This window comes from Nilaparvata lugens, chromosome 3 (assembly GCF_014356525.2).
Source record: "Nilaparvata lugens isolate BPH chromosome 3, ASM1435652v1, whole genome shotgun sequence".
Classification (NCBI taxonomy): domain Eukaryota; kingdom Metazoa; phylum Arthropoda; class Insecta; order Hemiptera; family Delphacidae; genus Nilaparvata; species Nilaparvata lugens.
The window spans coordinates 18,468,279-18,492,595 of record NC_052506.1 but is presented as its reverse complement, the minus strand read 5'-3'; the positions used below and the strand labels follow the sequence as shown (position 1 = coordinate 18,492,595).

Below are 24,317 nucleotides of genomic sequence, written 5' to 3'. Positions count from 1 at the left end.
TAGTTTCAAAGTTTTGAAAGTGCTTAGAGGATAATTCACGAATCTTCCACCCCCTCAATTATTAACAATCATAGTCTACGTCTTCCCAGATTACTGGAACATAGGCTACTTGAGAAACAGATAAAATTGCTTCCAATAACAAAAAATAATAGAATAGAATAGTCTCCAATTAGAAACAAATTTCAATTGAAAGAAATTTGAAAGAAAACAGTTAAAAATAACTTAGTAAAGCAATTCCTCTTCGACTGCCTCGTTGCCTCCTAACCAACCATCTTTCAACCCACATAGATGAAGATATGAGTTTATAGGGGAACAAGAAGTATCTCCTACGAGATACCGTGGTTTAACCGAACGATGTCTGACAAGATCTCTGGGTAGCAGCTATCGCCAATAGCAGCCTACTAGGATGAGGAAAAGAATTGCGCTGTAAAATACGCCTGACTTAACACGTATCCGTTCGCCAAATCCCAGTCAGCGAACTAGAGAGCAAACGGATTTTATTCTTTGAGCTGACATCGTATTGTCAGTTAATCTTTCTCTTTTGTGGCTACAATGTTTCATTTTAGTTTACAGAAGCATGGAACATACTCAACGTGTTACAACTTATCACTTAACTTTGGATTTGAGAGAATTTATGGGAAAATTATGAAATACCTAAGCCTAGAGGAAACAAAAGGCCTAAATAAACAGCAAGATACCATTAAAATGATCAGTCGAAATCAAATGCAAATTCTGAAAGGGTCCCGCGCACTTTTTGAATTGAAACGACCACCACATTCTGAACCGAGTCTTTCTATTTGCGGTTCTCTCAGTTTGCTAATGAAATGAATGTATAAATTTTTTGTTGCGGTATCGCTATTTGTACAGAACGCTTCTATGTCCACTGTGCTCCACTCTCCATCATAGAGAATGAGGTACACAAGCTTTAAGATTCCAATCAACCTATATGGGCTAGAGTTGACACTTCCGAAGATAATTCATTTTCATGATTGATTATCTTTATCATTGGTATAGAGTGTAGAAGAACAAATATGAATATGAATGAATAATCTTTGGCTGCAAGTGTGAACCGGAATATTTATTTTGCAGGACAGGTGATAGAGTAGATATCGAAAATACAGTATCTGAAGATAAAATTTATTAGATACGCGTATAGGGTCGAACTGGTCATGTTATTGATGGAGAACGTATTTTGTTCAAGTTTTTGGAATTGAAAGTTGGATTTGCTATTTTCCTGTGAACCGTACTTCTACATCGTTAAATATGAATAGATGAATGAAAGTGTTAATTGGAAATGAAAATTGAATATTAATTATGTCAATGTCTTTGTTTACAGGTGATCTTCCATCCGATGACGATTATGTTGAAGATGACGAATTGGATAGACTTCTGCAAAATGCACAAAAGTAAGGATCACCCCTGTTTTTTTATAATAATTTCTAAATTTCTACTGTTTTCACTCTCAAGGCTCTTCCATACGTCCTTTAGGTTGGTCCGTCAGACGGACTGAATGCCAATCTCCAATTCCTACTATTACCTAGAAGTAATAGTAGGTATTGCAATCTCTTAAGGTGCGTACAGATATACGCGCCGCGAACATGAGCAATTTACTTTTAATCAACTGATTACATCTGTATTTTTACAGAAACGGTAAGATACGGATATAAAAAGCTTGGCATCAGCTGATTAAAAGTAAATTGCTCATGTTCGCGGCGCGTAAATCTGTACGCACCTTTACATGTAGACCAAACCTTGGGATCAACACAAAAATGACTCATAATAACAAATTTAAATTTTGCACTTGAAACTATTCTTGAGATCGACTTTCAGTCTGGCTGACGGTCGGCCGACCTTCAACCAAGAACCGAAATTATGACATTAGTTATGTTGGCTATTTTTGTGTTGTTTTATGGTTCGGTTCTCACGTGAGAGATCGGTCTTCAGTCCAGCTGACGGAGGGTCAAACTGAAAGCTTATCTCTACGTTTGGAGGATACTTTAGACAAATCCAGACAAATTTTATAAGGATACTTCTCTTTCTCCCTCATTTTCTCAAATAAAGTCTAAACTTACTATCTCTTTCAAATGGAGTGAGGGAACGTAGACGCTCATCAATCTGGATGCCGAAGTACTTAATAAATACTTTGCCGATGTAGGAAAAACTTTCGCTGGGAAAATTTCTGATGATATAAATAATATACCTATACCTAAATCCCAAAACAACTCATGTGAGAGAAGTATCTTTCTCCGCCCCACAAACACAATAGAGATACAAAAGATAATTGATAAATTGAAAAACAAAGCAACACCTGGAGCCGATAATTTCTCAGGATCGTATCTAAAACGAATATCAAGTTTTATTACCGAACCCCTGGAATTTATATTCAATAAATGTTTGAGCAATGGATACTTTCCTAGTAAATTTAAAGAAGCAAAAATTATTCCTATACCTAAAACCGGCGATCCAAAAAAACCTGAAAATTACAGACCAATCAGCCTGCTAAGTAATTTATCCAAAATTCTAGAAAAGATTCTAAAATTGAGGTTAATGAGTTTTCTTGATGAGGAGAATATAATTAGTGATAACCAATATGGTTTCCAAAAAGTCTACTAAAGATGCAGTAATTCACCTTAATAAAATTGTGTGCAACAACTTCAATAAAAATAAAAAAAAACTCTAGCTGTCTTTATGGACTTATCTAAGGCTTTTGACACTATCCCACACAAATTACTACTAGATAAGCTGAATAAATCTGGAATTAGAGGGTCCGTAAACAATTTATTTGCAAGCTACTTATCAAATAGAAGACAATATCTAACTTTAAATAGCCGAACTGACATTAAATTCACATCCGATTTTGGACTGCCTCAAGGATCAGTTCTATCACCGATTTTATTTCTAATCTATGTTAATGATATGCTCAACCTAAACCTTGGAAATTGTACTACATTGTCATTTGCTGATGATACAACACTCATTTTTAGTGGGAGTAGCTGGGAGGAAACGTTCAGTAACGCGAACAATAATTTAAAAATAGTTCAGTAATGGCTTAAGGATCATGTTCTCACCCTCAATACTGAAAAAACAAAATACATAACCTTTTCACCTAATATTACCGGACAACCACCAATAACTATGAATTTGAATATGAATGCAAACTGTATAAACATGGTAAATGAGGGACAGGAGATAAAAACACTGGAAAGAGTACAAACTATGGAATACTTAGGAATAGTAGTTGACCAGCACCTTAAGTGGAAAAAACACATAGAATATTTATGCTCGAAGTTAAAGTATTTGATCCATATCTTCTACAAAATAAATAGAATAAGAAATATAGATATCACTAGGAAAATTTATTTCGCATATGCACATTCATTATTCCAATATATTATAGAGGTGTGGGGTGCTGCTTTCGATTCTCATGTAAAAAAGCTTTTTATCTTACAAAAGCACATGATTAGAGCGGCCCTGGGAAGACCTCGAATTTACTCAAGTAGAGAAATTTTCCTAGAATTAAAGGTTCCAACTCTAAGACAGACTTACATTAAAAGTGTAATTCTGTACTTGAATAAACATAACCATTTATTTACCACCCACACAACTCCCTACAAAATTCGAGCAAATAACACAAATAGATTTAATATACACTTCACAAAACTCACTATATGCAGACATCAACTTCCGTACTATTGTAATTACTTAATCAACAAAATACCAATAGGCTTTGTTTACAGAAATATAACCAAATCATTACTCTCAGATATACAGATTTGGGTTGATAGGAACATTTTCTTTAGGCTGACTTAGACCTGTAAACTAAGTTTTGTTTCAGTTGGACGACCGTTACCATGTCTCTGATTTTGCTTTTTTGTCATATTCATAATGATCGAATAGCTTGGATCTTCATCATCTCTTTTCTTGCCTTTCTCAGTACCGAGAAATCTTTTGTCACCATTTATTTCCATCTAACAATCTTTCACATCTGCATCTATTGCTGATTTTCCCCCTTTTCATTTTTTCTTCTTTCGTTCGCCTTTTCTTTTAATCTATTAAGCGTTAGCCTACATGGAAAGTTATAGTTTTCTTTCTCTTCAATATCTTTCTTCTCTGACCTTGCTTACTGATAGGATTTTTCTTTCGTATTATTATTATTATCTTTCATATATATAAATAGATATATTATACGTATTATTATTTTATTTTAGGCTACTTTTTGTACTGTTACTCATTCCCCACACACAGATCCGTCTATGTGGGGAAAATATTCACAAATCTGTTTTTAGATATGTTGTCTATGTATCTTGTGCTTTGTATTGTGAATTGAAATTGAATAAATTGAAATTGAAATCATGCCAATACTTTACCGGTTGAGGGCCCAAGTACCCACCCATCCTATTCGGACTTGAATGACCGAGATCATCATTAATATATTGTATTGGGTCACATAGGATCTTGCTTTCTGTTGGACCAAGAAAGTTGCAATTTCGTCCAATCTGGCCATGTTCTGATACAGTTTCTGCTGAGGGCCCAAGTCTCCACTCATTCTGTACGGACTTGAATGACGTATTGCACTATGCTTGCATTGTTGCAGACGCTCCTCAATGGTTTACCTGTACAGGAGATCGTGCGTGAAGCGGGGCGGCGCCTGCGACCACCGACCAGAGGAGTGCTGCTACAACAGCACTTGCCGCTGCAACCTGTGGGGCGCCAACTGCCGATGCCAGCGCAAGGGCCTCTTCCAGAAGTGGGGACGAAAATAGACTGCACATCCCCATCACATCATACGTGTATAAAGCATTCCCAAACTGACTTCTTCAGTTAACTGTTTCCATTGTGTTCTAGCTCTGATTTCAGCCAAGAGCCGGATCTAATGGTCAGTCCGGCTTTGTGGTAGTGTAACAATAATTTTATCTCAATCTGTGGAAACTGTAATCGATCCCCTGAAAATAAAATAATAATATTGTTGATCGGTTGTGTTCTAGCTCTGATTTCAGCCCAGGCCCGTATTTAATGGCTCTGAGGTAGCACAATTGTAACAATAATTTTATCGACATCTGTAAAAAATGTAATTGATCCCCTGAAAATAAAATAATAATAATGTCGGTCGGTTGTGTTGTAACTCTGGTTTCAGACTGGAGCCGGATGCTATGGCCAAACCATATCTGTGGTAGTGCAGTCGTAACAATAATTCTATCTAAATTTGTGAAATCTATAATTATTGATCCCCTGAAAATAAAAAAATACTAATATTGTTAGTTGTTGATCCGATATGCTTCTAGCTCTAATTTCAGCCCAGAGTCGGATCAAACGTTGTCAGTCCGGCTATACGTTAATGCAGTTGTAACAATAATTTTACAAATACCTATAAGAAATAATTATATTGCCTCCCTTAATAAACTAAAACACAGTAACTCATCTTGCAATGTAACGTTTTATTCATTGAAAGGAAATTATATGGATCAATAATAATTTCAACAAGGGAGGAGAACAAGAAGCTTTGAAATTTTCAATAACCAGTAAACGTGGATAAAATAATAATGTAGTAGGTTACAGTACGATTGAATCTAGTGTTTTCAGAAATTCAAATTTTATTGATTGTGATTATAATGCAAAAAATTGTTGGCCGGAAGAAATGGTCAATTCAGCTCTATTGTGGTGCAATTATAAAAAAACTATTAAAACTTAATACATAACATAATAATGATTACGTACCTAAATTGAATAAAAACCACTCCTTTGAGCTTCCAATTTTTTTTATTTTTAACCTTCAGAATAATTGTGCAAATCAATAATGAATGTGAATGGTTCACCTCAAATTCTTACATTTTGAATATGAAAACTAGCATGAATGACAAGAAGTTGTCTGGGAATATCAATTTTTGACAGTTGATAAATCTCATTAGTTCTATAGCTAACAATTTGCAGCGCTATTGTTGAAAACTGAAAAAAAGAAGTGTTATAGTGTTTCACGAGAAGACGGATTTACTGAAATTTGATAGAAATCCACATTCAATTATTGTAAAAGTACTATATGATTTTTTTTATTTACTGTACTGAATGAAAAGCCTGAAATATTCTACAGGACTAAGAAAGATAATAGATTATTATTTTCACAACTCGTGCAACTAAGCAATTCGAAAATAATATTGCAGTGACAAAACAATTTTTTTATCCATATGAATAGAATTGTTCATTGATATGAATATTTAAATGACACTTCAACTGACAATAAAACTAAAAAATATATATGATTCTTCCATCAATTATTAAAATAAATATTATGAACATAAACTTGAGCTGAGAAGTAAATACATCATTTCCAGATTCATCCTAATATATAAAATGTACTCACAAGTTATTGGGGAGTCTAAAAGTAGGTGCATTATTTATAGGGATAACCAAACAAAAATTAATAAGCCATTATTAGTGATTTTTATACAGAAAAATCGATATTTATCCACTAAGTTTTCTCTAAGAGTTGAAATATGGGACTCAGCAACTTGAATTGTTGGAAAATTTTTCTACCAAAGCAAGTTTATGTCTCGAAATATTATCAAAGGTGAAACGGGTTTTTCCAATAATGAAAATAATATTATCAAAAATAAGATTCTCTGGAACTAAACATATTCTAGACATAGAATGTAAACTTTAAGACTCTAAATCGTGTTAAATATTCAAATTAACTTTTTATTTATGAAAAACATGTCTGCACATCTAAATAAAATAAAGAAAGTGAATTTTAGGTTCAATGCATTAAATGATACAATGATGCATAGGTAATAATAATCAGAAATCACTAAAAATAGATATCCAACAAATAATGCATATTGTATTTCAGTAGTTTTGAGCTCTAACCCATTGGATGCAACTGATTGTTTAGTGTATGCTTTGCAATAATATCATCTTGAACCAGGGGAAATATTTGGATTAATGTCTGTCGAATTTATTTGTATTGTGAATTCTATGGTGAGCATTTTAAGACATGTATTTTGAAATAGAAATGATGTATTTTATTAAAACGGAACTATATTATAGTAAAATCCACTTCGAGTTATATTTATACAAATGGATTTCATGAATGTTGTATTGGCCTAAAAAAGAAGAATAAAAGGATGCATCTGACATTTGTTAATCTTTATTATTAGAAAATAAAATCTTTCCTGTAACTTCCTTAGTTACATGCCTCATTATTTGTTCAAGATTGATGGATCAAGACAAGTTTTAATTTTGTGTTTTCAGATTGATTTCTAATCAACTGGATTTTACAAAGTTAGTATCGATGGACGGATGCACCCAATAGGCCTAAATACAAGGACTATTGGAAAATCTGCGTGGAATAGAAAAATCTCGATAAGCTCCTATCGATTTTTTTGTTTTTTATAGTACAAGAGTAACATGAGCATTACTGGATCATTTTGTAAATGAGATTTCTTCTATACTCCAAGTAAACAATAGAATATTCAATATTGAACTCAAATTTATAGATTCGATCTACAAATTTCACAAAAATTTATTAAACACAAACGGGAAAAAATTAAGATTCATTTTCAGAATGCTAAAATAATTTGATATTGGGCACCTTTGAACTTCCAACACCACTCATGATAGTATTTTTCACTTTATTTGCACCTTGGAAGCCCACCTTGAAAATGTTGAGCACTTGTTTAACACAATCTAAGAAACATTGACCAAACTTCACCACTTGATTGGCAAGTTCCTTGAAGTTCAAAGTGATTACACTTTTGATGGCTTTTTCGAAGATTTTCAAGCACTCTACTGCGCAGAAACCAACGGCTGAGCCAGCTGCTTTCACTGTGTCAACGATTGCCGAAAACGTATCTTTCCCAGATTGCTGCAGAACTCCCATCATATCCTTGCAAAACTTGTGGCTATCTTTTGCCATTTCTCCAGCTCCATTGTCTCCTATTTCTGTTGCTGGTAGAGAAGAGACCGCCTGAAACAAAATAACATACGCAAAATGGTTATTGAAGTGGAAGGTAAGGCTTAGTTATAATAGTTTATAAATTTTCACCAATGTCAAAACATATTTCAGGACTCTTGTGATGGGACTTGCCAACAGACTTTAGTTTAATCAGTCCATACGCCATGTACAGATTAGAGCATGGAAGTAATACATTATTATTGATATTAGTGGATTAGAAGCTTGAGGTATTGTGTATATTGTAAATCGTGAAGTACATGATGGTTCATGTAAAATACATACAGTAGACATAATAAATGTATATACAGTACATACATATGAGGAATACATAATGTAGATTATCAATAGTGCTTTGGAGTGACGTAACTGCAGAGTATTCCCACCATTGTCAAGGATAGTCTTGTGAAGGAGGTAATAGATCTCTCAGGATTATGTACAGATGAATTTTCATGTGATGATAGGTGATTGATTTTCCAGTATGACTATCACATGACTACCAGGCTTGTACATGAGTAAGGCCATCTTAGATGGATTTTGGTGAATTTTGAACAACAGGAAAATGATTAACGAGCAGTCTCTATAGTGCACTGATTTGATATTCGATGAATATCTGCTCTGCTAGTTGAAGAAAGAATACCATTGGTTCTTATGGGAGTATTTCCACATCCTCTGCCAACAGAGCAGAGATTCATCACTAACCCAAAGCAGTCAGCCTCCCAACGGGAGAACAGAGCTCACGGTCCTTATCCAATCTAAGATATAAACCGTTCAAATTGATAAAAACAATATAAAACATATAGTACACTTTCTATTTAAAACATTTCAACGACTAGTTTCGGTCTACTTTGGCCATTTTCAAGTTTAAAGTTTGAATAAAAAGGGTACCTACTACATGTTTTTATTAATTTTAATAAAGTAGCCCATACAAGTGAAGTGATTTTATGAAGCCGTTCAAATACGATTGGAAATGGAAATTCAGAAGAAAATAATGGCTTTCCCCTATATTAAAATTCAAATACATGAATATTCATTATATATTCTCATATCATTAATATAGAGAGACTCAAAGTTTAGTAAACTACTAGTTTATCCATAAAAATAACCAAAACTGGTTATTCGAAACTAAACACTTCTCAAGATTGATAATATTGTTCAACAAGTGAAAGATGATTGTCGTTCTGATTAATATGACGTTGTATTGTGACAGAGTCATGTATTTCCATCATTTTTACATTAATTTTCAAAACACTTTATTCCACAAATACAATAATTTATCCACACTTTCAGCTTGATAGACATATTCGATCCAGTGATAGAGCTATTGATGAGTTCATCTCAACCAGAAATACTTAATAATAGCCTGTATCAGAATCCAAGGAGAGCTATATCAAAGGTAAAATAAGATCCTGGAAAATCCAGTCAAATTGTGCTCATTCAAGTGTGGTATTTGTTGATTTAATTGATTCAACGAGTTCATCAACAATTTCATTAAATGTACAATCTATGATCGTATCGATCATAGATAATTTTTGTGATTGAAAACATTGAAACAGATGATGATGATGATGATGATGAAAACATTTGCTAAAAACCGATTAACAAATTGTAATGTATGAGTTTTAAAAAAATTTTTTTGAATAAAAAAAATTTTTGTTAAGACAACGATTTTCTAAAAATATTGAAATAATTTTTAAATTATTTATAATCAGTAATAAGGAAACCCTATTACAAATTATTCGATATTCTCATCTAATGGAATGGATTCAGGAAAAATTCAATGAAACACAATGAAAGTTCAGAAATTCATTATTAAAAAAAAAGGATTACCACTTCACAAAATATTATATACATGACAATATCATTATTCTAAATTGATGTTGGGCCCATATATTTGTTTAATAAAGTCTTTCATGAATCTCAATGCCGGAAAATATAATTTGATCATCACATTACCTCGGTACCGAGTTACGTCGCAGAGTATTTGGGTAATGATGTTCGATAACTGCTTAAATGAAAACACAGTTTGGCAATTATCTCCTATCCTCCATATCCGTTTTCCTGTTCCTCCTATGATGGATGCACTTGGAATTCCTTGTCCCCTATTCATAATTGTGGATTGATTTAGCATTAACAAGGATCGTTCTTCCATAGTCAGTCATAAATTAGTTTGCCCCAAACATGGACCGCTATGCAATAAAACAGCCAAGAATAATTTCTAAATCTCAAACTTAATACTTATCTTTCTAAAAGGAACAATTCAATTATTGCATTAGTGTGAATGATTATCTCTAGTACATTCAGACTTTAACCCTTTGAATTGTAACGTAGTCTAATTATACACTCTACTTTTACATTAAGTTAATAATCCAGTTATAACGTTTAAGAAAACTATTGCTAATTACTTTTCCCAATGAACCATATGACATAATATTTATCAAAACAAACCAATAATAACATTTCTATTTTACTTGAGTGAATTACTTTTGAAGTTAGTCAACTCTCAGAATGAACAACCTTAAATATAATAAAAAAGTATAACAAATAGTTTACCTTCAATAGCGGGTTTGAGTATAGCTTATATACAAATATCTTCATAAGTCGAAAAATTTCAAATCACTTTACAAAATAGAAACTTGAAATGAATAATCACATCGTGGAGTTGTTAACCCTAGGGCTGCTTGCCGACAACTGAATAAGGAGAAAATGATTTCTCCCCTCTACCAATGCCTCGCACTGGCTGGGTGCTGACCCACAGTTGGCTGAGTAAGCACAAATAAATAAATGCTCTCTTCTTTCTTATTCTTCTTCCTAAATGTTAATACTCATTTGTCATATTATAAAAGAAAGGGAAATGAAATTTGATTCATAATCAAAATTCGTTTCATGACGAGGATGAATATTTTTTCCTCACACGTAGCAATAATGAATCATCGTCCATCGTTCATTAATGTTATACTACATTGATGTTGGAACGTGTCGCAAATAGCATAGACTAAGGCCCGGTTGCTCAAAAGCCGGTTAAATTTTGACTGTTAACTTTAAAATAACCAATCAGAGAAGGCTTTTCTGCAACCAGACCTAAGATTTAATCACAGTCGCACCAAGCAGGGTAGAACAGATTCAATTTATAGGTACTGCGATCTATCTACATCTACACACATCTTCAATATAATATATTTATACAATACTAGCCGTCAGGCTCGCTTCGCTCGCCGTATCCGTCTAGCCGGGGGGCTCCACCCCCTGGACCCCCGACTGGATCGTCTAGGAATGAGATCATAAGGCTCGCTTCGCTCGCCTGCATTTTTCATTTGAGCATTTTTATCATACGATCCAGTCGGGGGTCCAGACTGAACGTCTGGCTAAACGGATATGGCGAGCGAAGCGAGCCTGACGGCTAGTAATATAATATTCCCAGGAATAGCTCTGATTGAAGTAGCAGTGCCCAATCAATTTTCCGCGATAAATGCATTTCAATCTTCAACTTGGTGCCAACCTAACAAAGTCAACTCAACTTAATGCCAACCTGACAAAATTATTAATTTAGTTACCAGTTAACAACTGTTTCGAAGAGGTACTCTCTCTAGATTATAGTTCTATATTAACATATGGTATGAACGTTTTTTTCAATTATAATATTAAGATATTGGAATAGGAAGAATATACATGCTAAAAGATGAACTTTAAACCCTTAAAAATCACCCTTAGAGTTTAAATATTGCAAAAAGATTTCTTAGTGCGCCTCTGAAGGGCCAACTTAACATACCTACCAAATTTTAACGTTTTTGGTCCGGTAGATTTTTAGTTCTTCGAGTGAGTGAGTGAGTGAGTCAGTCAGTGAGTGAGTGCCATTATTTCGCTTTTATATATTATATAGATCCATTAATTAATAAATAGAACAACATCGCAGATCTCTATCTCAGAACATCTTTTTAAAGTATTACATGATTTAAGATTATTCTCCGTCCTACGCTACCCACTTTGTTGGTTACGGTATCTTATTTCTTGAAATTATAAGTTCATTATCTAGTACTCTACTTGAATAAAAAAGTGATTGTGACATTCAATTCAATGACAAAAAATAATATTGCTAATATAAGTATCGTGCTCTGGCAATCACGCTTCGGCTTCAAACGAATTTTCCATTAAATTGAGTGAGCTTCATTGAGTGGCACTAATGGAGTAGCATCGACACACGCCTTGCAACTCTGAATAGCCCAAATAACAACTCCTCACAATACAAATTCAGCCTTGCATAAATATTTTTCAAAGGCTTCTTCCAATTCCATCGACGAAAGCGTCACAAGTCATTGCTTCATTTCAGTGTCAAAAAATGACTTGTTATCACTCGTTATTGACCTGTCAGGGCCTTGAAAAGATTCACCATTCATCCTGCAAGGATAATTGTTGTAACCTTTTTCAATGTTTTGTAATTTCTTGTTTGGTACAGAAATAAGATTCATATGCGAACTAGCGAACAATTTTTTATTGATGAATACAAATATAGCGAGATTAGGGAACAACTTTACTGCTCATTCAATATTGATTCATTACTAATTCGTTTTTCGTTTTTTATGATAGAGAGAGAAGAATAACACTCCTAAAAAATCTTTATTCATATATTTTTGAGTGCCAGAAGTACATGATTAGCTGAGATTGATCGCAAAATAGTGGTAAAGAATTTAGAGTGAGAAATAATGCACGATGCTATTTTCGTCTTTGAATATTTCCTCAATCAAGATAAGAAATCATTAAAGCAGTTGATGACTCTCAATTCAATATATCTACTAGAGATTTCAAGAGGATCAGTAATTTGGAAAATCTGTATACAAAATATGATGCAAAATATCAATAAGTGCATTGTTCTTCTGAACGATTTTTGGGGATGTAAAAAACGAACCTCCTCTTCCAAATTGAAACCATTGGCTTTGCTCCAGAATTATCTAAATCCTTGTTATTCATTATAATACAAATTTAAGCAAGTACAATAATTATCGGTCTCTTACACAATAAGAATCAGGAATTTTATCACCCTCAAAAGTTAATTAGGAAATAAAAAAAAGATTGAATTCTTCCGAAAATAAAGCTAAAGAGTAGAACTCAAAATCAATACCAAGGGTAACGATATTAAAACTCCAATCCTTCAAAAATAGAAAGTTTATTGTATTGGATTAGACTAGTCCTGGATGCATGATTCAGTAGCTTATCCTCCATGTGACACAATTATCTTCCTCCCTCATTTCTCTCCACTTATAAATGCAAAGACCTTAAAGAGATAAGGTCTTTTATGCATCTTCAAGGTCTTTGTATAAATGTGAAGCTAAAAACCTAATTCACAAAATATATCAGACTAAAGTATTCTGATTGGCGTAGTCATTATTAAGTCATTTCATCTTGTATAATATATACCGCAGAACTCATCCTATTATCTGGCATTTTATCTCGATTATCCTGTCTCGGAAGATAATATTCTATCCAAAACAATTTTAGACTAAATAAGCTAGAAAATTTGTCCACACACCGAGAAATGTTATACTAAGTGATATGTTCTAAATGTACCTAAAACCGCACTATGTTGGAAGAGGTTTTATATGTACAATTTTAAAGGATGTAATTCAAATTTATTCATCAAAAACATATTTAAAAAATGATAGTGTAACTATCATATAAATTAGAGGAAATAATTCTGTTCCACTCAGTTTCCAGTTTTATTTCTGTGAAAACTCTAATTATTCGAAAATTTGATCAGCCAAGATCAGGTTCCAATAAGCATCTGATTGGAGTTCCATTACACTAGAATATGTACTTCTCAGCCATCAATGTACCGTACTACTATTTTTCTATTTCCTCAAAATCTGAGTACAGAATGGACTTAAAATAATTGTGTGTATATCAAATCATGAACTCTATAATATATCCTCTCGACTGTTTATTTTGAACCAAGGTTGAAATCAGTTTTGGGCGAATGCCTGTTGTTTACACCTGGATTGTATCTATTGTCTATGAATAAATAAATAAATAGAATGTACAATACTCGTACATTTTGTACCATCAAATAGTCCCAGTTTCCCAGTAGCCTACATTTGTTGGAATCTCAGTAGAGTGGTTCATTACAATAGTGACGGCTGTACAGAATAGCACAGTAGAGACGACTGTACACTGTGAATACCGCAGACGCAGCACAAATATGTTTTGAAGATGAATTTCTGTGTGATTGTGGTATTTGCAATTATATAACCAGCAGACGGCAAGGCATGGGTTTGTTGTTTGAGTATTGCAGGCGCAGGTATGTGATGAAGTATGGAGCCGACTTGTTGAGTGGCAAGATGAAACAGATATGATGTGTGGAGCGGTTTGGCGAGGAATGTCAGGAATGCAAACAACAAAGCATGTCACCCGTAATATGATAACCAATATTTTATTGACAAATTTGAGGTTTCTTAATTAAAATTCAATGTTATCGAATGCCAAGAGAGCTGGAGTGTAGACTATGATTCCTGTTTTGCGAAAAATTAATTTAGTTGAGGAGAGTAAATCATTTTTCAGTTTGCACAATCCTGCCCAGTTGCCTCTAAAGCTGCGTTTACACCAAAGCTATTAACAAAATGTTTATTTTTCCGTCCTTATAAAGATCTATTACATTGAACGGAACCTTACAAACACATATGTACATCATGTGTATGATAAGTTATTTTCAATGCAGTAGAATCTATAATGACGGACAAATAAACATTTTGTTAATAACTTTGGTGTAAACGCAGCTTTACACTCAATTCTAAAAAATAGCTTATTTCACACTTATCTCTTTCATCAAGCAGAATTAATGAAGAATGAGTGGTAGAGCTAATGTTGAAAATTCAATGTTTGAGGAATAATAACCCGGTTGCACAAAAGTATGTTTAATTTTAACGTTGATTAAATGACGAGTGAATGTCACAAGAGAAGCTATCAATCTATTAGAAAAAATTTCCTCAATTGAAATTTAACAAACTTTTGTGTAGCCAGGCCAATATTTTCGAAGATATTATTTATCACTGATGAAATGAATTCATAGTATTCCAAAATTACATTAGAGAGTTTTCCATTGACATAACGATGCAATGTGACTACGAGTAGATTCTTGAAAAAGCATCCCAATTTTGAAGAGAGATGAATTTCTTAAAATAAATTTCCATAAATTTCTTACATCTTATCTATCCCTCCATTTTCACTACCAGAATTTTCATTTCGAATTTTTGATCATGAACATCATAGTCACTCAACTTTGCAGCATGGTGCAAAAGCGCTTGACTCTGGAATAACCTTGCACTATTACAATGTATCATGAAACATGTAGAATCTAGATAACACATTTCAATATTGAGGGAAAGGCTAAGTGAGTGGGTGAACCGATACCATTACTCTAAATGGAACGATGAAAACTGCTATCCATCGATTCCAGCCTCCATTGCATGATAAACATGTTTCAGCAGTGATTGGAACACATTGAATGGCATGAATATTCATAGACGCGAGTGTCGAATGTATTGCTCCACATTTGACGAAATTAAAGCAAGCTCTGCACATCCACTCTATTTCGAGCAACAGCTTTCCCAACGAGGAAATCATGAACTTCGCTCGAATCCAATAAAACGGTTGCATGGGCAATGATAATAATGGGATCCGATATGAGTAAAATTCGCAGCATCTATGTTCGAGACGGATATTCTCACTAAATTACAGCTCGAATTCAATATGTGAATATAATTCACACGCTCAAAGGTATTTGATGAGAATTTAACTCGCTATAGGCTTGCAAAGTGATATCCAACCAGCATACTCCTGAATAGAACAAGAAGCAAAGCACAAACGTTAAGCGTGTTGCATACATGCAAGGCGCTCTATTTTGTTCCATCAGGATATACGGCACAGTTCACTTTGATATTGATCAATAGCTTATCAATCATTATTCAGCTCATGTGAAACGATTTTTCAGGGGATATTGGAATAGATAAATTGAGGAGTATCATATCCATAATTCGATGGTATAGAATATTGATTTGATTAAATCAAAAAGTCATGATTCAAACTCATGAGTTTCGACTAATATGGCATTGTTCAATTTTCTCTTTCAATATTCAAGTAGCGTATGTAGATATAAGAAGGATCACAAAACCAGCTATCTTGAAGAAACATGACAATATAAACATAGCATAACTAAATACATATTAAAGCATTATAAGTACTACTTCCCCAATTTCTTGAAACATTTTTCGATATTGATCGCAGATAAGTTACGTTGTCTTTAACTATGATCAGTTGAATGGCGATAAAATTATGTATTTATTTATTTAAGACTGTAACAATACTTTGAGTAGAAAGTAAGGCTGTGATCTTGAGATATGAAAGAGAAGAATAGGCCAGATTTGACTCAAACCAGACTATTGCTGGTGATGCCTAGATTCTATATGTTATTTTATCTAAGTATAATTGAAGAAACATGACAATATAAACATAGCATAACTAAATACATATTAAAGCATTATAAGGTATGAGTAAATTATCCTTTTCTCTTTAGAGCTACTTTTGAATATAAATAAAAATATAAATCTCAGTACCCTTTTTAAAACTATTTCGTCACGACATATTTCGGCTATATAATGCCATTCAACATTGCATTGAATATGAATAGCATATCTTTTATTTGCCTTTGAATGGCATATAGGCGATACATGTCGTGACGAAATAGTTTTAAAAAGGGTACCCCAATCAGATTTATATTTTTAATGATAATTATGTCATATTATAATGAAATTGAATTGAATTTTTTTTCAAATTGATGAGAATTGTTTTTTCTACACATTTCGTACCAGTGATGAATCCAAACAAGAAAATTACATTTTCTCTTTTATCAAATACCTTCATTTCGCGAGCCAGAATAAACATTGACGTTCTTTGGTGCTTTGATCTTGATCATCACGAGAAAGTATCCTTTTCAATATTAAAGTAATACTAAGTTGAGAGATATTTAACATCTATATTGAACTGTGTTTCTTGTTTAATATCTACAAGCTAATCATACGCCCCTTGAAAATTTCAATAATAGAAGAATGAAAGTAGAGGTATACGATACGATATAGCTATATCATAGCAGCAGCATCGCAGCATAGTCTAGAATATTGTTCTATTTTAGCAGTCAAAATGAAGAACCAACCTGAGACTCCGTTATAATAGCTTTTCACAGTCGGATAGGTCGCCTGATATTATCTAGTTCAAAACTGCAATCCAAATGCTATTAGATTCGCCTCGCTGTGAAACCACATTCGAAATTATAGTTGTAAGATGCATCAATTCATTTCTAATGAAAATTCCATAGAAATTTTTCGAGCCATAACAATTATCAGGATTTACTGTGATAATAAAGATTGAGATCAACCAAAAATCTAAAGAGAGAAAAATAATTGGAAATTCTTTCAATTATAATAATTAGTTAATATTGTAACGATTAGACTGAGTTAAACTACCTCCTCCTGTTTGCGGGTGGTATGATCATTTCAAAACCGAATAAATAGGTCATAGGCGGATGAAAAAGCTACGTGCTTTGTGAAGAGACAGATGATTCGCAGAAAATTTTACAAGGTGTAAACTAAAAACTATGCTTTGTTGATTGAAACATTTAAGTTTCATTTTTTCAGTTATTCATTTATTGTATAAAACACTATAATCATAATACAATTATGACATTGTCATTATTTCTCTCCAAAAATTTCGATAAAATGTCAATGTTGTCCAATCACACACTGCTTCGTCACTTGATTTTCGGTCCAGGAATAATGATTTGAAAATTTTGAATTTTTCAACGGGACTTTAGACAAACACATATGTTCATTATGTGTATGACAAGTTATATTCAATCTAATAGAATCTATAAGGATTAAGTTATTAACATTTTGTTGTTATTTACTTTGGTGTAAACGCAACTTGAAAGATACATAAACATACATAAACGCAAAATACATCAATGAATCACCTTCCACAAGGTAGAACCCTATTACTTTTTATACAAACAAAATACACAGCAGCGTGGAAAAAATTTCTATTATAAATTAAAATCAAAAGATTTCTGAGGTGTTCAAGTAGATGAATAGATAATGATAGCAATAATCTTCAGAGATCTGCAGCTGCAGTCGTGACGAGAGAAGAAACCTGGCGTAATATTGATGCCGGAAGGAAATCATCGGGGTGAAAGATTGGAAAAAATAGAGCGGAGAGAGCAGATGATAAGGTCAAGGTAGACGTGACGTGACGGTGGCGTGTCCGTGTCCGTCTGTAGGTAAGTGAGGTTCATGGTGGTGGCCGCGACTATACCTTCACTGCTGCGGACTGACGGTGAGGATATATTGCATAGTTTTAAATTACCGTAGTACTCTCACCCCACCACCAAGTTGTATCGAATCCACTCCCCGCCCCACCACCGCCCTGGCCAAGGTAGAGTCACCGGGTGGAACGGTGAGCAGCAAGCCAGCGACTAGGCGGAGAGTTCACAGAGCTTACCAGTTGGCAAACCGACTACTTGGAGCGAGGTGTGTTACGTAGTGTTCGTGGCCGTAGCTCCACAAAAAATAGTTACTCTAGTGCCGCGAGTTCGCTCTCACGCTCTCCCCACCACCACAATTCAGTGCAGTGCCTTTCAAGTGTTCCCAAGTGTTTTCTAAATTATATTTCTATCATACATTAGCCTACACCTTTCAAGCAGTGCTTTCCACCACGTAACAACATATCAACAACAGACCTAACCTTCCACGTTTACCTGTGCGCTCTGACTTGGGCCTACTCGCGGTACTGACTGTACCTGGCTTCTGCTCGGTACTGTACTCCGCACCACCACTAACCCTTTACAGGTAATCATTATTTCGAAAACATCTCGCCAAAATTGGTATAAAAACTGATTAGTTTGGCATCTCTGCGGCCTTGAGAAATTTATTTCATCTCTCTCACTGATATGAGTTACGTGTGCTCGGTGCTTTTCTCTTGCACACTATCTCTCTCGCGCAAAGTAAACTTGTTTTCGAGCCTAATGACGCATACCTTTGCACTTGACAGATCGAGTGGGTTGTACTGCGCGCCAATGTTTTGAATAACATCAACATTAGCTAGTTTGATGCATGAACATTAAAATCATATTAATTTGATGAATTGTGGCCAACAGCCTATATTACCATAAAATGAAACAATCGTATAAGTTTTCTCTGTCTATATTAATTTACTTGGAAAATAGATTTCCAAATAGATAAATGAATTATTTGTTTCATTGAAATACTTTACAAAACAACAAAAAATTATTCAATTAAAAATTGAACAAGTCAAGCGGCAATTTTGCAAATACAGTAGGCTACCTTGATGCCAAACAGTGAGGTTTTTCCTATTTCTCCTTCTACCTGCTCATGAGGACAAATATTTCTAAAAACATAATCGATATAAATAATTGACCGAGCGAAGTGAGGTCTAAGATTCAAGTCGACGGTTTGGGATTTCTTTTAATGTTTAAATGTTTATATGTTGCGCATTTACGGCGAAACGCGGGAATAGATTTTCATGAAATTTGACAGGTATGTTCCTTTTTTAATTGCGCGTCGACGTATAAAACAAGGTTTTTGGAAATTTTGCATTTCAAGGATAATATAAAAGGAAAAAGGAGCCTCCTTCATACGTCATTTTCAGAGTGAAAATCAGACTATAGAATTATTCATCATAAATCAGCTGACAAGTGATTACACAGATGTGTGGAGAAGCCAGTCTATTGCTGTATTTCCATAAGGTCTATAGTTTCAATCAGGTACTTGTGGATGAGAATACTGCGTGAGGTCTACTGTTCACAGAACTACTAGTAATAGGTGATAGAGCATAGAGAAATATAATAGGCATACAACGTTTACTAGAAAAATTAACAACATATTGTTAGAGATTAGTTGTTAGGGTTCTACCCTGTTTCTCTATTATGAGGGATAGAATAGGAGTTAATGTAATGATAAGAGGGGAAAAAGGAGACAAGACCAGAGAGTATGGAGTGTAGTATATACTCTACAACTTCATTCTATATAATCTCTTTACTAATACTCTCTGGATAAGAGAGGAAAATTACTGATGTATTATCACTAATCCTGAAATCTCCGTGGAAATAATGTTGAAAAATGGAGGAACACTGAGAAATTATTTCTTTGAAAAATCTGTTTGCAGCTAAATCTCATACTTAATGCTACTATTAATTAAAGACTGTGGGGGTGATTAATACACAAAATCATGTTTTTGAACAACATTGAACAATTAAAATATTATGACACATAATAACATTTTTTTATTATTTCTTATTTTTGCATTAATAAGAGAATAAGTCCAGAATGAATGTTAGCCTATTCTAAAAAAAAAAACGCCGCATAAATTAATAATTGAAGTTAGGCTAATATCAACAAAGACCCACTTTCCATTTTGGGAACAGTTACTTTCAGCAGTTATCGATTTGTATAAACGACCCCGATAGCTATAGTAATTGTGCCAAACAGTCCAAAATGATACGTGTCACGCTATATTGCTCCATCCAACAATCTTCAGATACTACGTTACTACCATGAGTAGATTATAAAGTATGCAATCTGATTTCGTGTGAAATAAATTGAGTAAGTAGATTCCTAGAAATTCGCCTTCATTTTCATCAAAAAACAAAAATCATTAACCAATGATTCATAATAATTATATTATCAATATCATGATATTACACCATGAAATATTTTCAGCTTATATTTTTGCTGAATCGGGGAAAATATGAAAAGTATGTAAATAGTCGTTAGAAATTTCATGAGAAATTAGTCTGACTAATTCTATTACTGATTTGAAATTCCTTGAGAAGTACATGACTACCTACTTGATAACAATGTGATAACACAGTTCCTATTAATCATAATCAGATTTAAGCGAAATAAAACATATTTTCAAAACGCATTGATTTTGAAACCTTTCTTCGAACTTTATAAAGGTGAATAGGTACTTTTAGATATCATAATAGATCAATAATATGCCTATTGTTTACATAAATCAGGAGCTTTCATAGAGAGAGTGCTAAATTTGGACAATACTCTCACTGGTTCGCACTTCCTTACTTTCACAAGAATCAAATTTATGAAAATCATTCATTTACAGAGAAGTGGCACATGATTTTCGGCCAGAGACCAAGAGGCATTGACCTTTATCTATCGTCTTTTGCCTTAAATGGATGATGCTCCTCACTTCGAAACCCCAAGTTTTAATTGTTCTGGTTGTCGAGTTAGTATTACTTAGCATGGGTTGTTAGTTAGCATGGGTTATAAATCATCAGGTAAAAAATGTTAACAGAGAAAATGTTTATCTAACCAGAGTACCTATAGCCTATTATTTCCTTCAAACCACAAAAAACTTTAGTTCCGTTATGTTTTCGGTGACTCAAGAGTTATCAAGACTACAGATAAAAGAAGTCATTAAATTCTCACACATCGAAAATGAGCTTGGATTGTAGGAATACATATTTCTTCACGTATATATTTCATTGAGCTAACTGCTAGTGTATGTACTAGAAATAACATAGATTCACTTCGCTACTTGATTCAAATAAAAACAATATAAAAACTTTTAGTACCTTTTTTTAAAAACTGTAAAATATTTCTATTCCATTAAAATATTTCAAAGTTTTTAATAAGAGGGTAGCCTACTAAAAGATTTCATATTGTTTTTATTAGAAATAACATGTATAGTACTAGATTGTCTCCTTTTCAATATTGGCATTGGTCTAAATTTTTGATATTCAATTATATCAAGCTAGGAGAGCCAGCAAATCCTGCTATGTTTTATGCTAATATATTTATAAGAATCACGTTCGAGTATGTGTCTGTCAAATAGTATGAAAATAACGAACAAGTTGCCAAATTAATGTTCTCAGCAAAAGAGCATAACGACTTGAGCCATCATCCCGCAGCATCCAACAATGCTGAAAGGTCGATGGCCTTTTTAGCGCGCTGGCTTGATCGTGGTTCTATTAGATTCTTTAATTTCGAGTTTCACGACCAAGTGCAAGATGACGTTATCACACCGATGAGGAAGAGACAGAGTTTGTATTCTGTCTCTTTCGAATTGATGCCAACATAACGAAGTTCTACAGTTCTCCATTCTTATCAGAAACTTCAATCAGACTATTGATCTTTTTCTCCCAAGCTAGCTGCAGTTCTCTCACACTCACTACTACTTCGTTATAGTAGAGTATCTCTCTCAATCATATTACTATTCTCTGAAACTTCGTTGGTCTACCTCTGTCACTATTATATCTTCCTTTAATCAATCACCCACCTCCTTTTGTTATTTCTCATTTCTTATTGAGCTTTTCATCCTCCTTTCTTTTCTTATTCCTTCTTCATACATCAAACTCTCACCTATCTCTTCTTTCCACATTTTTTCTTAAATACTGTACCTTGAATATTCAGTACTCCCATACGACCCACTTAACTTACTAGATTCTCTTATTTTTCGTGTTCTACTAAAATTTGTTACAAGATGCTTTTCTTCTATTTTATACTTTCCTTTACTTTCATATACTCAACTTACCTGATATACAAGTTTCTATAATTTACTTTTGTTTCTCATCATTTTTATTTTTCCCATTTTCTCCCTACCCCAACCCACATTTTCCACGATCATTCACTATTTCCACATCTTTTACCTCGAATTTACATTATTTTATCCTAAACAGCACATGAAATTATTGTGTTACTCACCCTTTCTCGGTCACTACTCATTGTTTCCTTTGGTCTTCTTTTTATTACTTTCCTTGCTCTATTACCATAGGAAAGGAAAGTATTGCTTTCCAAAAAAATTAAGGTACCCTAAATCAAAAATATTGATTTGATTAAATCAAAAAGTCATGATTCAAACTTGAGAGAAGTAATATGAGTTTCGACTAATATGGCATTGTTCAATTTTCTCTTTCAATATTCAAGTAGCGTATGTAGATATAAGAAGGATCACAAAACCAGCTATCTTGGAGAAACATGACAATATAAACATAGCATAACTAAATACATATTAAAGCATTATAAGGTACTACTTCCCCAATTTCTTGAAACATTTTTACTTTCCTTGCCCTACTACCATAGGTAAGGAAAGTATTGCTTTCCAAAAAAAATTAAGGTACCCTAATTTCAAGTTTTCTATACGTTTCAAGGTCCCCTGAGTCCAAAAACATGATTTGTGTGTGTGTGTGTGTGTGTGTGTGTGTGTGTGTGTGTGTGTGTGTGTGTGTGTGTGTGTGTGTGTATGTATGTATGTCTGTGAACACGATAACTCCATTCCTAATCAACCGATTGACTTGAAATTTTAAACTGAAGGTCCTTATACCATGAGATCCGACAATGAGAAATTCAATAAAATTGAATTCAAAATGGCGGATGATTACTAAAAAACCATGTTTTTCACGGTTTTCTCGAAAACGGCTCTAACGATTTTCTTCAAATTTATACCATGGATAGCTATTTATAAGCCCTATCAACTGACATGAGTCTCATTTCTGGGAAAATTGTTGGAGCTCCGTAATATTCTTGAGAAAAATGGCGGAAAATCACTAAAAAACCATGTTATTTACGGTTTTATCGAAAACGGCTCTAACAATTTTCTTCAAATTTATACCATGGATAGCTATTTATAAGCCCTATCAACTGACATGAGTCTCATTTCTGGGAAAATTGCAGGAGCTCCATAATATTCTTGAGAAAAATAGCGGATAATTACTAAAAAAACATGTTTTTCACGACTTTCTCATAAAAGACTTTTTTCAAATTCATACCCTGTATAGTTATTTATCAGCTTTATCAACTGGCATGAGTTTCCTTAATGGAAACTAATGGGTGGTCCACCCCATCCTTGAGAAATGGACTTAGTAACCTCCTTCTCGTGCATGAGGTAGGTAGGTAGCGCAGTTCATAAAAAACACATAGTCGAAATATTTCATCTGTAGAACAGCTGTTTTTACGACTTTAAAAAAATGACGACTGAGAAAAATCATTGAATTTTACAATATTTACACAAAGGAAAAAGTACTCTGAAAACAATCATAAGTACACATATACAGAAGTCTGATCGTAGTTTCAAATATGAGCAAGGAAAGTTGTGTGAGTGTACCACACCAGATTTTTTCTATACAATTCTCTCTTTCTAATTTTCCAGTTCTTTTTCCACTCACCTTTGCTTCATTTTTCTCTTTCCTTTCGGCTTCCATGCTCTTCTATTTTTTCTATTTTCGACTGAATCTCAAGCCACTAATTATAGCCGACTGATTACTCGTTGCCATCGCTCAAACTACTTAGTTTTGCTGGTAACG

At 33.6% G+C, this 24,317-nt stretch overlaps 3 protein-coding genes across 7 annotated transcripts in view; 2 read left to right on the top strand and 1 right to left on the bottom strand.

Moving 5' to 3' along the window:
- Window positions 1-7,125, top strand: part of LOC111056802 (U8-agatoxin-Ao1a) — a 34,719-nt gene extending 27,594 nt beyond the window's left edge. For 2 of the 3 annotated variants that reach the window (XM_022344207.2, XM_039423162.1), the window contains exons 2-3: window positions 1,337-1,406; window positions 4,595-7,125. In XM_022344207.2, coding sequence (XP_022199899.1) covers window positions 1,337-1,406; window positions 4,595-4,763 — 239 coding nt within the window. In that variant the 3' untranslated portion in view covers window positions 4,764-7,125. The remainder of the gene's footprint in view (window positions 1-1,336; window positions 1,407-4,594) is intronic. The other variant, XM_022344208.2, reaches the window with a different exon arrangement.
- On the bottom strand, window positions 4,949-17,345 carry LOC111056799. Of its 3 annotated transcripts, none has more exons than XR_005570694.1 (3): window positions 17,139-17,345; window positions 9,899-10,131; window positions 6,836-7,957 (listed from the first exon to the last, which is right to left on the bottom strand). XR_005570694.1 is itself a non-coding variant. In XM_039423161.1 (2 exons), the coding sequence occupies exons 1-2, from the start codon at window positions 10,538-10,540 to the stop codon at window positions 7,559-7,561; spliced, it is 444 nt and encodes a 147-aa protein (XP_039279095.1). In that variant the 5' UTR covers window positions 10,541-10,618; the 3' UTR covers window positions 4,949-7,558. The 3 variants fall into 3 exon arrangements, 1 of the variants encoding a protein (XP_039279095.1); XR_005570693.1 differs by lacking the exon at window positions 17,139-17,345 and adding an exon at window positions 10,496-10,609; XM_039423161.1 differs by lacking the exons at window positions 9,899-10,131; window positions 17,139-17,345 and adding an exon at window positions 10,496-10,618 and having other exon boundaries at window positions 4,949-7,957.
- A 1,092-nt stretch (window positions 17,346-18,437) lies between these two features.
- The window catches only part of LOC111051995, a 77,581-nt gene continuing 71,701 nt past the window's right edge, over window positions 18,438-24,317 (top strand). The window contains exon 1 of the mRNA XM_039423160.1: window positions 18,438-18,825. The gene's annotated coding sequence lies outside the window, so the exon portion shown is untranslated. The remainder of the gene's footprint in view (window positions 18,826-24,317) is intronic.